At 38.6% G+C, this 12,500-nt stretch overlaps 1 protein-coding gene across 2 annotated transcripts in view; it reads right to left on the bottom strand.

Moving 5' to 3' along the window:
• LOC137656901 (putative inorganic phosphate cotransporter) overlaps positions 1-12,500 on the bottom strand; it is a 237,376-nt gene that overhangs the window by 65,605 nt on the left and 159,271 nt on the right. For both annotated transcript variants that reach the window (XM_068391285.1, XM_068391284.1), the window contains exons 6-7: positions 12,321-12,476; positions 11,877-11,964 (exon numbers count right to left, since the gene is read on the bottom strand). In XM_068391285.1, the coding sequence (XP_068247386.1) occupies positions 11,877-11,964; positions 12,321-12,476 (244 nt within the window). The remainder of the gene's footprint in view (positions 1-11,876; positions 11,965-12,320; positions 12,477-12,500) is intronic.

The raw sequence follows: 12,500 nt of genomic DNA, 5'->3' as shown, positions 1-12,500 counted from the left end.
TCTAAGAGACCGACTATAAATACTTACGATATGCCCATAAGCCCATCCATTTCTATCAAAGCATGGATCAAGTAGGATGAGGAAATTGTTTTTGAGGACTCAGTAGGTGCATAAATAGATTCCAAAAATCACTCAACTAATCGCTGGCTCATTAGGGCATGAAATTGTGAAAATTACTATCAACTATCTGGCTGAAATATGGCGACAAATTTATATAATCTCCTTATCTTTTCTTGTAAACCCGATCACTAAGTTATGTATACCGCACTTGTATCTCACATGCACGTACACTGTAATGCTATTTCTGTTATATATATATATATATATATATATATATATATATATATATATATATATATATATATATATATATATATATATATATATATATATATATACATATTGATAATGCTCGCCACTAGCATTGAAAACCTTTTTATACCTGCATGTTCATGAATCATTTTGTTTGAGTTTTTGTGCCGTTCTTGCCTGGAACGGCTTGTATATAAATTCATGATCCATTGAAATAAAGCTAGTTACATCCACTTTCCCTCTCAGTTATCACCTAACTGCTCAGTCGAACAATTGGTTACCACCGCAGTGACTAGCTCCCTCCCGTCTTCCATCTAGCTGCTGTGCCTTACTGTTTGATAATCCCACCTTCTGACACTGATTTTCCTATGATCACCACATCAATAAAACTACCATCATTCCTTAGTACAATGCCCTCAAAATATACCTCCTGGACCAGTACTTGCCAACATCAGCCGTCCGTATAGCCAATCTTTTACAGCTCTCTCAAGAAACATTTGGGATCCAAAAGGCTTCGCTCACCCTTAGGGAAATGACCAGTATCATTAGCCTTCAACCTGTAGCAGACGGCTCTCCTCGTGAAGTGAACCTACTTTATGCCTTTTAGGTACGAAGATAACCTGAACCCGTATGTGCTGCCATACACGATGTTGATATTTTGCTCATTGACAGCCACTTCACCACCTTCAACATCTCCATGAGGGCCACCACTCCTGAGGAGCAGGACAACTATTCAACATCGACCAAAGCTGACATGTATGTGGTGGGACACAGACAGCCACACTGTGATGTACCGGAGCAGCCACACAGCTGCCCACCACCCACCACGTGCTCAAGCCCCAACCAACGACCTCTACAGCCACTTACTGATGCCCATCAGCTGGAAGAATTGTGTGAACGGTTGTCAGTGCCCAAAAAACCTGTAAGTAGGCCATCGCTTGTGGCGAGAACCTCCGCTGTCACTAACCTTTTCTTTTTACACAATGCAGGTATGGGCGTGTGATTTTTGGTAGACACGGGTGCTTGCCGTTCTCTTCTGACAAGGCCACTCCTCATGACACGACGTACTCTGTCTAAATCTGCTGACGTCCACCTGGTAGCTTCCAGTGGATCTATGATAACCCCCTACAGTTATGAGAACCTCATATTATCGTTCAGAAGTATCAAATATCTCTGGAAGTTTCCCGTTGCTGACAACACATTGCCAATACTCGGCACGGATTTCCACTCAAATTATCACCTGGTGGATATCGCTCACTGATAGCTAGTCAATGCTGAATCTTACCCGTCAACACCTCTTCAACAGCCCCCGCTGACCTCGCTCTCCACATCAGCGCACCCACGGAGGCCTATGCCCCCCTCCTCATATCATACCGGAATTTTCTGTCCAGAAATTCATCAACGGTTCCTGCCAAACATGGTATATATCCCAATATTTCTATATCCCAATATTAAAACGATGGGGCCCCCAGTTTTTGAAAGATACAGGCGTCTGGCACCGAATCGTTTGGCAGCCATTAAACAAACATTGCCAAAACGGATGAAATAAGCCTTTGCCAAAAGGTCTCAAGCCCATGGTCATCACCCTTACACATCGTTTTGAAGAAAGATGGCCCTTTGCGTCTGTGTGGGGATTGCAGGCGACAGAACATGCAGACAAAACCAGATAAATACCCCTCCCCCAACAACAAAACATCGCCAGCGTGACCTCCTACTAGCACAAAGGGAAGGTTTTCTCCACACTCAACCTCCTGAAGGGTTATTAACAGGTGCCTATGGACCAAGAAGACATCCCCAAGATTGTCTTCACCTCCCCCCTTTGGCACATACACCTTCAAATACTCCTGTTTTGGCCTTCATAATGTTATGGCCACTTTTCATCGTCTCATGAATGGCATCTTATTGGACCTCCCCTTCTGTGTATATTATGTGGACAACATACTTGTTTTCTCATCCTCCAAATAAGAACACCTTTGTCACCTATGCTTAGTTCTCGACCACCTACAACAGAACGACCTTGTTGTCCAGTACGAAAGTGCACCTTTTGCACCAATGAACTATTTTTCTCAGGGCACCGCATCAGTCCTAAATGAGTACACCCACTCCCTGAAAAGGGAGCAGCCATTCAAAGCTTTTCCACGCCCTCGACCATCAAAAAACTGCAAGAATTCTTGGCCCTATCATTGTTTCCTGCCAGCCATCACCTCCATTTTTGCCACCTCTAGGCCTCCCCCAAGTGCCGGTGAGTGATTACACTTTTGCGACCCTATAAATATCCTGATTTAATGCGGATAACAAAAGGCTATCGAGTGCAATATAGCTACAAGTTTTCGTGAATAGTCTGTAATTAGTTTGAGGTCAGAGAAGTGGGATAAAACGTCGGCATAGAATAGTTATCTTGTGAATTACTAAAAATCTAATCAAGATGGCTATGTACAACACGGGCAAGGCTTGGAGAGACATCGCTGGACTCAGCAAAAGTAAATTCCATGAGTTGGCGAAACAGGAGCTCGACTGTCTGATAACAGAGGTCACTACTAACACCAACCAGTGTGACGGAAAAATATTCGCAGACATATTGAAACAATACGATCCAATAAACTGGAGCAAATCTGCGGAAAACATCAGCAAAATTATAGAAGAAATTCCAAAGAAGATCCAAGTGATAAAGAGACTTATAAAGAAAGTCTACATCAATCAACACATTCCATCAAAGAACAATAAGAAGGCCAATATGGTGAATATGCTGATTGATGCATTGGGAAAAAGAATGCCAAAATGGTGTAATACATGTAAGATATGGTATTCCATTAATAATCGTCAACAATTGATTAGAAAATGTGATGCCTGTCATGTTCCAACACACCCCACATGTGCTGAAATACAGCAAAAAATAAAAAATAAAGAAACAAAGGTATTCTGCTCAACATGCTTAGTCTGGAAAGAAAATATAATTAAGTCGAGACTAAATCTGCAAATAGTTTAAGATAAAGAAGAAGAAGAAGAAGAAACAGAAGAAGAAGAAGAAAAAGAAGAAGAAGAGAAAAATGAACAGGATATGTGTAAGGATGCAGAGGAAATCATTGATATAACTTATGATGCCATCCAACAACATACTTATGAAGAAATAAATTACCAGATGGAAAAAAATAATAGACCCAAGAGACTCTACCCGGACCTACATAATTTTAGGGAAGAGCAAGAACAAGAAAAAAAAGAAAAGAAGGATGTAGTCTGCAATATGCTGAAAAGAGGGAATTGCAGATTTGGCAAAAGATGCTACTACAAGCATCCAAAGATATGCCATAATTATGAAATATATGGTAAATGTGCGTATTTAGACGGATATGAAGACGAATGCAGAGATCTCCATCCAAAAATATGCAAAAACCTAAAAGAAGGAAAAGGATGCAGTTTCAACAAAAAATGTCGATATATGCATCCTGCAACCATGAATTAAAGTAAGAAAACTCAGTAAACTGAAAAGAAAAATGAAAGCAAAAAAGAAACAAAAAAAGAAACAAAAAAGCAGGCTGTGTATATACCGCGCTATGAACCAAGAGCCCCAAGATATGAGGCCTTTCAACCCAAATCTGCACATATAGAGCCCAACTACAAAGAATGCATCTATAATGCCAGGGGTTGGTGCAGATATGGGGATAATTGCAGGTATACACACAAAAATAAATATGAAGGCGAAAGAGCAAATTTAATAGAAAAGTTGCATTTTTTAATGGCAGAATTCCGGGAAATGAAGAAAAGAACATCATATCAGAACAGGAGGGAAGCATGGGAGAATCCATATTATTACCAATATTAAATAATGGGGATGAAACACAAACCATAATAGTGATGAATGCACAGGGTTTAGTCACGAGTAACTCTAAAAGGAAAATAGAGTTCTTAGAAGAACTAACTCAAATTGAAAAAATAGATATATTAAATATAAGTGAAACATGGTATTCTCAAGAGACTGGCGGTGATGACCAGATAGAGGGTTCCAAACTTATAGATCAGAAAGAAAAAAATAGGAATCAAGGGGGAACCGCAATATATGGAAGAGACATAAATCAAGGAAAAGTCTGTGAAAAATACAGCAACACAGAATGTGAATTGATTGCGGTAGAATTTGAATTTGAAAAACTAGTGAATATTGTAGTTCACAGACCCCCAAACACTAAGGAGTTTGACATAATAATAGAAAAAATAGATGATATATGTAGAAACCATAAAGACTGGAATATACTCCTATCCGGAGATTTTAACTTTTCTTTCGTGGATTGGAAAGAACGGATAGAAGAAAGTGGTTGTATGTATATATATAAAAAAGAGAGTAATAGTAGCGCAGAAGATAAGAGGCAATTTGAAAAGCTTCAAGATATGCTATTAGAACATAATATGCAACAAATAAACCACATTCCAACAAGAAAGGAAAATGTCCTAGATCTAGTATTTGTGAATGAGGTGAATTATGTTAAAGAAATAATAGTGTATAACACGGGAATTTCAGACCACAATGTCATAGAATTGATAGTCCATTCCAAAGCAAGTGGTCGCAGAATTAATAAAAGCACAAAACTTAGGGAAGGATATGGAAAATATAATTTTTACAGTAAGAATATAAAATGGTCAGAAATAAATGAAGAACTGAATAAAGAATGGAAAAATGTATTTGTAAGTGATAATATACAGGTAAATACGGACATACTGTACAAAATACTGGAGAAAATTGTTGAAAAATATGTACCGAAAAGAAAAAATAAACAAAAGACGTCCATACCAAGAGACAGAAGGATCTTATTTCAGAAAATTAGAAAGTGGAAGAAAAATCTTGCAAAAGAAAAAAATGTGTGGAAAATGAGGGAAATAAAATGTAAGATAGAAAATGCAGAACAAAAGATTTTACAGTCGAAAGTAAATGAAAAAAGGGACTTAGAAGAAAGGACACTTCAAAATATAAAAAGAAACCCCAAAGTACTTTACTCCTATGCAAAAAAGAGGAATAAAGGGAGATTAGAAATAGGCCCTCTAAGAATTGAAGGACGGCTAACGAATGAAAAAAAGGAAATATGCAACATATTAGCAAAAAAATATAAGAGTGAGTTCACGCCAAGAATTGCGAATGAAATATTGAAACAGAAATGAGAGAAGAAAATGTTGAATATCTAACGGATATAGATATTAATGAAGTAGATATTGTCAACGCTATAAACAAAATTAAAAATGGATCGGCAGCCGGACCAGATGGAGTTCCAGCTATTTTGTTAAAAAAAAACTGCAAACACTATCGCGAAGCCGCTTGCAATACTGCTAAGACAAAGTGTAGATATGAGCGAGATATATGTTAAACATAAATTAGCTTATATAACCCCTATCTTCAAAAGTGGATCAAGACTAGAGGCAAGCAATTATAGACCTGTTAGTCTAACTTCACATATTATGAAAGTGTATGAGAGGGTAATAAAAAAGAAAATAATGAACCATTTGGTTAAAAATAATTTGTTTAATATGGGTCAACACGGTTTCGTGCCTGGAAAAAGTACACAGACCCAACTGATAGCATACTATGAAAACATATACAAAAATATGATAAATGAAAAAGACACAGATGTGATCTATCTAGATTTTGCAAAAGCCTTTGACAACGTAGACCATAACATATTGGAGAAAAAAATGAGAAAGCATAATATTGTGGGAAAGATAGGAAAATGGGCAAAAGAATTCCTGCAAAACATGAAACAGATAGTGGTTGCAAATGACGAGAAATCAGATGAAGCCCAGGTAATATCTGGTGTGCCACAAGGTACGGTATTAGCTGCACTGCTGTTTGTTATTATGATCTCAGACATAGACTGTGATGTTGAAAACTCCGTAGTGAGAAGTTTCGCTGATGACACAAGAATAAGTAGAGAAATTACTTGTGATGAAGATAGGAACTCACTACAAAGAGATCTAAACAAAATATATGAATGGGCGGAGATAAATAGGATGGTATTTAACTCTGATAAATTCGAATCAATAAATTATGGAAACAGAAGGAATGGTACATGCACACAAGGGACCTAATAATGTGACAATCACAAACAAGGAAGCAATTAAAGACCTTGGTGTAATGTTAAATAGGAATATGTTATGCAACGACCAAATAGCAACACTGTTGGCTAAATGTAAAGCAAAAATGGGAATGTTATTCAGACACTTTAAAACAAGAAAAGCTGAACACATGATTATGCTTTACAAAACTTATGTATGTAGTACACTCAAGTACTGCAAGGTGATATCGTACCCACACTACCAAAAGGATATTGCGCAAATAGAGAGTGTACAAAGGTCCTATACTGCTAGAATAGAAGAAGTTAAGGACCTTGACTACTGGGAAAGACTGCAATTTTTAAAACTATACAGTCTAGAAAGGAGAAGAGAACGCTACATGATAATACAAGTATGGAAGCAAATAGAAGGAATTACTGAAAACATCATGGAGCTAAAAATATCAGAAAGAGCAAGCCGAGGTAGGTTAATAGTGCCAAAAAATATACCAGGTAAACTAAGAAAGTCGCACAGGACATTAATCCACTACCCACCAGCATCGACAATGCAGCGACTATTTAATGTGCTGCCAGCTCATCTAAGAAACATATGAGGAGTGAGCGTAGATGTGTTTAAGAATAAGCTAGATAAATACCTAAGATGCATCCCAGACCATCCAAGACTGAAAGATGCAAAATACACCGGAAAATGTATTAGCAACTCTCTGGTGGATATACGAGGTGCCTCAAACTGAGGAACCTGGGGGAACCCAAACAAAAAATAAGGCAATAAGGCAATAAGGCAAGCCAAAAGACCTGAAGTGGGGTTCCCTTCAAGAAGAGGCTTTCGCAATGCAAAGAGTGCACAATAAACTTCAGCTGCTCTCACTTCTACCGTGCCACATCTACCTCTCCTTCTCACCACCAATGCTAGCGATATCGCTGTTGCTGCAGTACTTAAGCAGGTGATCAAAGGTTCGCCCTGCCCATTGGCCTTCTTTGGTATAAAACTGTCCAAGGCGGAATCTGGCTACTCTACATTAGACCACGAATTGCTAGTGGTACATTTGGCTGTCCATTATTTTAACCACTTCTTGGAAGGTACGCCCTTCATCATTCGCACAGACCACATGCCTCTGGTGCATGCCTTCAATCGACAGTGCAACGCCTGGTCCATCCGTCAACGCAGATATTTCTCTACCATGGCTGAGTATAATTACACCCTTCAAGATGTCCCTGGCAATTTTTTTTTCATTGACAATGCCTTATCAAGATACACATTGGCTACCATTCACCTGCGATTGGATTACAATGCTTTGGCAGAAGCCCAACAAAAAATCCAGAGTACCAAGCATTTAAGACATCTGGCACACTTTTTTATTTGGAAAATGTTCCTCTTCGGCGACAATGAAGTATTGTTCTTAGAGAACTGCATCAGTCCTGAAGGAGTCCACCCCTCCCTAAAAGGGATGCAGCCGTTCAAAACTTCCCCATGCCATTGACCATCAAAGAACTGCAAGAATTCATTGGTATCAATGAAGTATTATTTTTTGGGCATAGCATCAGTCCTGTAGGAGACCACCGTGAAAAGGTAGCTGCCGTTCAGAACTTCCCCACACCCTCGACCATTAAAGCACTGCAAGAATTCTTGGCCATTTTCAACTATTATCAGCGTTTCCTGTCGGCCATTGCCGCCGCTCTTGCCATCTCTAGGTCTCACTCAAGGGCAATCCGAAAGACCTGAAGTGGGGTCCCCTTCAAGAAGAGCCTTCTGCAATGCAAAAAAATCCTAATAAACCGTGGCTGCGTTTACTTTTCCCATGCTACAGGCACCTCTCCTTCTCTCCACCAATGCCAGCGACGTCGCTATTTGTGTATTACCTATGCAGGGGGTCAAATGTTCACCCTGCCCATTGGCCTTCTTTGGTAGAAAACTGTCCAAGGCGGAATCTGGTTACTCTACCTTCGACCGCAAATTGCTGGCGGTGCATTTGGCTGTCCATTACTTTCGCCACTTCTTGGAAGATACGCCCTTCATCATTAACACAGACTACATGCTTCTGGTGCACGCCTCTACCCGACAGTCCAATGACTGGTCCGCCCATCAACACGGATATCTCTCTACCGTGGCTGAGTACAATTACATCCTTCAACATGTCTCTGAGAAAATTTTTTCCATTACCGATGCCCTATCAAGAAACACAGTGACCATCATTCACCTTGGATTGGATTATAATGCCTTAGCAGTAACCTAACAAAAAAGATCCAGAGTACCAAGCATATAGGACATCCTGCACATCCCTCTATTAGAAAGATGTACCTTTTGACGACTCCTACACCACCCTCCTCTGTGACGTCAGTACTGGTAGGCAATTCTCATGGATAACTGCTCCGATGCCCCGATAGGTATTTTATTTTATTCATGGCCTTTCACATCCCTCATGCCAATCTACTGCACAGCTACTGAAGACAAAATTCTTATGGCACGGTATTACTAAGGATGCTAAGGATTGGTTCCACTCCTCTACTTTATGGCAAACTTCAAAACTAAATTAACACATGGATTCAGGAGTGGGCCCCTTTCCTCAACCTCAACGTTGTTTATCCCAAATTCACGTCGATGTAGTAGGGCCCCTACACACATCATAAGGAAATCGTTACCAGTTTACTTTCAACGATCTCTCCACTTGCTGGCCTGGATCCATTCCCATAGAAACTACAATGTCCGCTTCATGTAAGTCTGCCTTACTTTCAGGATGGATAGTGAGATCCTTGAGCATATCACCTCTGACAGTGGACATCATTAACAAATCTCCTGAGAATCACCTTACATTAGACAATCGCCTACAAACCTACTGCCAACGGAATGGTTGAATATTTACATCACACCCTCAAAGCAGCTTTGATGTCTTGTTGCAAGGATTCCAACAGGTTTTTTTTAGCTTACCTTGGTCGTCCTGGGGCTAAGGACCACTCCTATGAATACCCTGGATGTCTCGGCCTGCTGAAATGATTTATGGCAATCTGTCAGTTATCCCTGCCGATTTTTTTTTCTGTCAACAACCTTCTCCGCCAATCTCAAGCTCCTAAGTCCTATTGTGGGAAAATTTACTCTATGTCCCCAGACTTGAAAGCTACCTGCGAAGTAACACATACTGACAGATTTGCATAAGGCATCACCGGTTTTCCTGCGCAATGACACCAGCAAGCCACTGGTAACACCCCTTACACAGGCATTTTCCTCGTGATCTGTCAAACAACAAAGGCATTCTTACTGAACATTTGTGTCATAGAAGAGTAGGTCTCAATCGATAGCCCTAAACCTGTGTATCTTTTGCAAAATTACCCACCTACAGTGCACCTCTCTAGAGCAGGGCACCCTATTTCCCATGAATGTCTTTGTTAGGGGGGGGGGGAGGAGCCATGTACCTTCTAGAAGAAGGACACTCCAAAATGAAACCATTGTTCTCTAGTCTTGGGTAGTGCCATAGCCTGTGTACCATGGTCTTCCACTATCTTGGGTTAGAGTTCTCTTGCTTGAGGGTACACTCAGGCACACTATTCTATCTAATTTCTCTTCCACATGTTTTGTTAAGGTTTTTATAGTTTATATAGGAGATATTTATTTAAATATTATTCTTAAAATATTTATTTTTTCCTTGTTTCCTTTCCTTACTGGGCTATTATCCCTGTTTGAGCCCCTAGGCTTATAGCATTCTGCTTTTCCAACTAGGGTTGTAGCTTAATAATAATAATAATAATAATAATAATAATAATAATAATAATAATAATAATAATAATAATGTGTATCATGCACGCTGGTACACATTGATTATATCTATGTTTTTTCTATATATTGATATCGCTCTACCCTCACGAAGATAATCTTTTTAGGCCTGTATTTTCATGAATCATTGTATCTGATTTTTTGTGTCATTCTTGCTTGGAACTAGTTGTATATAAACTCATGATCCATTGAGATAAAGATAGTTACATTCACCTCGCCTCTCAGGTATCACCTGACTGCTTGCTCGTTCAGTTCATCAATTTTTCCTGCAAAATAGATTCCTAGATTTTCAATGTTTCCTGCCAGTAAACTTGTTTGATATTTTCACCCCTGCTGTGAAGATCCGCCAAAAATCTCTTCACTCCTGCTAAATATGATCCCCAGTCTTCACTGACATTTTCTGTTAACTGAAATTTCTATGGTTTCCATTTATCCTCTAAGCAGATTCCCAAATCTTGCCTTCTTTTTTTTCAGAACAGATTTCTGAATCACCGCACTTCTTTCTAATATTCATCAATCTCTGTGCCTAAACCGAAGTTGCTATGCTCCTACCTAAAGGTTAATCGTGTCTTAGAGAATTTTATTGTGTATAATGATAAACTCCGCAAATCCTATTCCATATAAGCTAGGACCAAGGAGGCTAAGCAACGCCCGCTAATGACTATGTAAATATATGTTCACCAAAACTTACCTTCCGTAGCTCTTAAAGACATTTAGGTTGTAGACATTACTACAAACCATCGAATTTGACCAGTTTTCGAACTCTCTTACTCATATTACCCATGGATCGACAATCAGAGAAACCTTAATCAAGCTGAGGTTATCAACAAAAGACTATTTTTATTTAATTTGTTTCCCTTTTGAACATAGTTCTATATATTCAGCTCCTTTCCCCTGCTGAACTGACTCACTAATTTTCACATTTCTCTCCTGTTAGCCAGATTTCCCTCCTCTCTTCCTCCTGCTAAATTGACCTCTCCACCTTGACTCACTTCACCTGGTAAGCAGATGTATTCTATCTTGTCCTATGCTAAACATATTCCAATTTTATCATTTTCTTCTCCCATTAAACACATTTATTAAATTACATTCCTTTCTCCTGTTAAATCTTCCACCTTATTTTCTCCCATCTTCTGCAAACAGATTCCACCTTCTTCACTCTTCTATATTGCTAAACTGATTGACAATTATTTCCATTGTTATCCATATCTCTCTATTTTCATTATTTGTTCTTGCTTAACAAACACATCCATCTAGAATATTTCCCTTTTTAATCAAAAGCGAAAATGCAAATTTCGACGAAAGAGTTTCTATGAAAACTAGAAAAAAATATTTATGTGATAAGAAGATGAGTGAAATTTCAATAATTGACTGTTATAGTAAAAAAAAAAAATGTAAATTTTGCCAAATAATGAATAAATCCTTTTCAGAATAAACTGAAAAAAACGCTACCCTGGACAAACCCATTTAAGGAAATGAAGAGATTCGAGGATTGAGGAGTGCATTTTCAGGGAACAAAGAGAGTGTAGGTTTTAACTGAAGTATCATCATTCAAAACCTGGAGTAAATAATTACCTATTCTATTTTAGAAAAGAAACAGGAAAAACTGATTTTTAGAAGAATAATTTTCTGCGGATTTTATTTTAAGAAGGAAGCACAAGAGCTGCCAAAAAACCATACCTATATGAAATTTACGAGAAGGCAATACAAAACAATACTTCACTCTGAAATCAGCGGGGTTGACTTACCAAGGTAGACAATGGCAATAAACCTAGGTCTCTCAATCGGAGGAATCCAGCGGGTAATGCAAGCATGCATGGAAGGCCAAGAGACTCCCTGAAAATTAGGGATAATTCTTTGATTCATTAGCTGTAGGTTGTATTGAAGAATGAGTAAGATTTCTAATAAAATATTACAAACAGGTTACAGTATGTAAGCAATCTCGGAAAATGCACTTAACGTTTTAAAAAACAAAATATTGAAGTAATATATTGACAAATGATGGTGATGATCCTTATACAAACTGGGAACTGTTCCCCATCATTTATTTCTTAATACTAACTGTCTCCTATACATAAGTTGAATTACAACTAGAGCAGAGTAGCCTAATTATCTATCGAAAGGGACAGCTGTTATCAATTAAGATAATTTGAATAGTTTTATTTCACGATTCTTGAAAAATATTATAATACCTGAAACATTCCTTGAATGACACGTAATGCAATTAAAGCACCGTAATGCCACCGTGCCACCACAGGAGTGAGAATAGCCGAAATTCCACCAACCAGGATACAAATCCCGTAAACCATCCGGGTTCCATAAAGCTCAGCCATGCGTCCACCAATGATCTAAAAAGAATTTTCCTTAGCGAT

The sequence above is a fragment of the Palaemon carinicauda genome, chromosome 17 (assembly GCF_036898095.1).
Source record: "Palaemon carinicauda isolate YSFRI2023 chromosome 17, ASM3689809v2, whole genome shotgun sequence".
In the NCBI taxonomy this organism is placed as follows: Eukaryota; Metazoa; Arthropoda; class Malacostraca; order Decapoda; family Palaemonidae; genus Palaemon; species Palaemon carinicauda.
The sequence above is the reverse complement of the archived record's forward strand: the minus strand, read 5'-3'. Positions and strand labels throughout refer to the sequence as shown.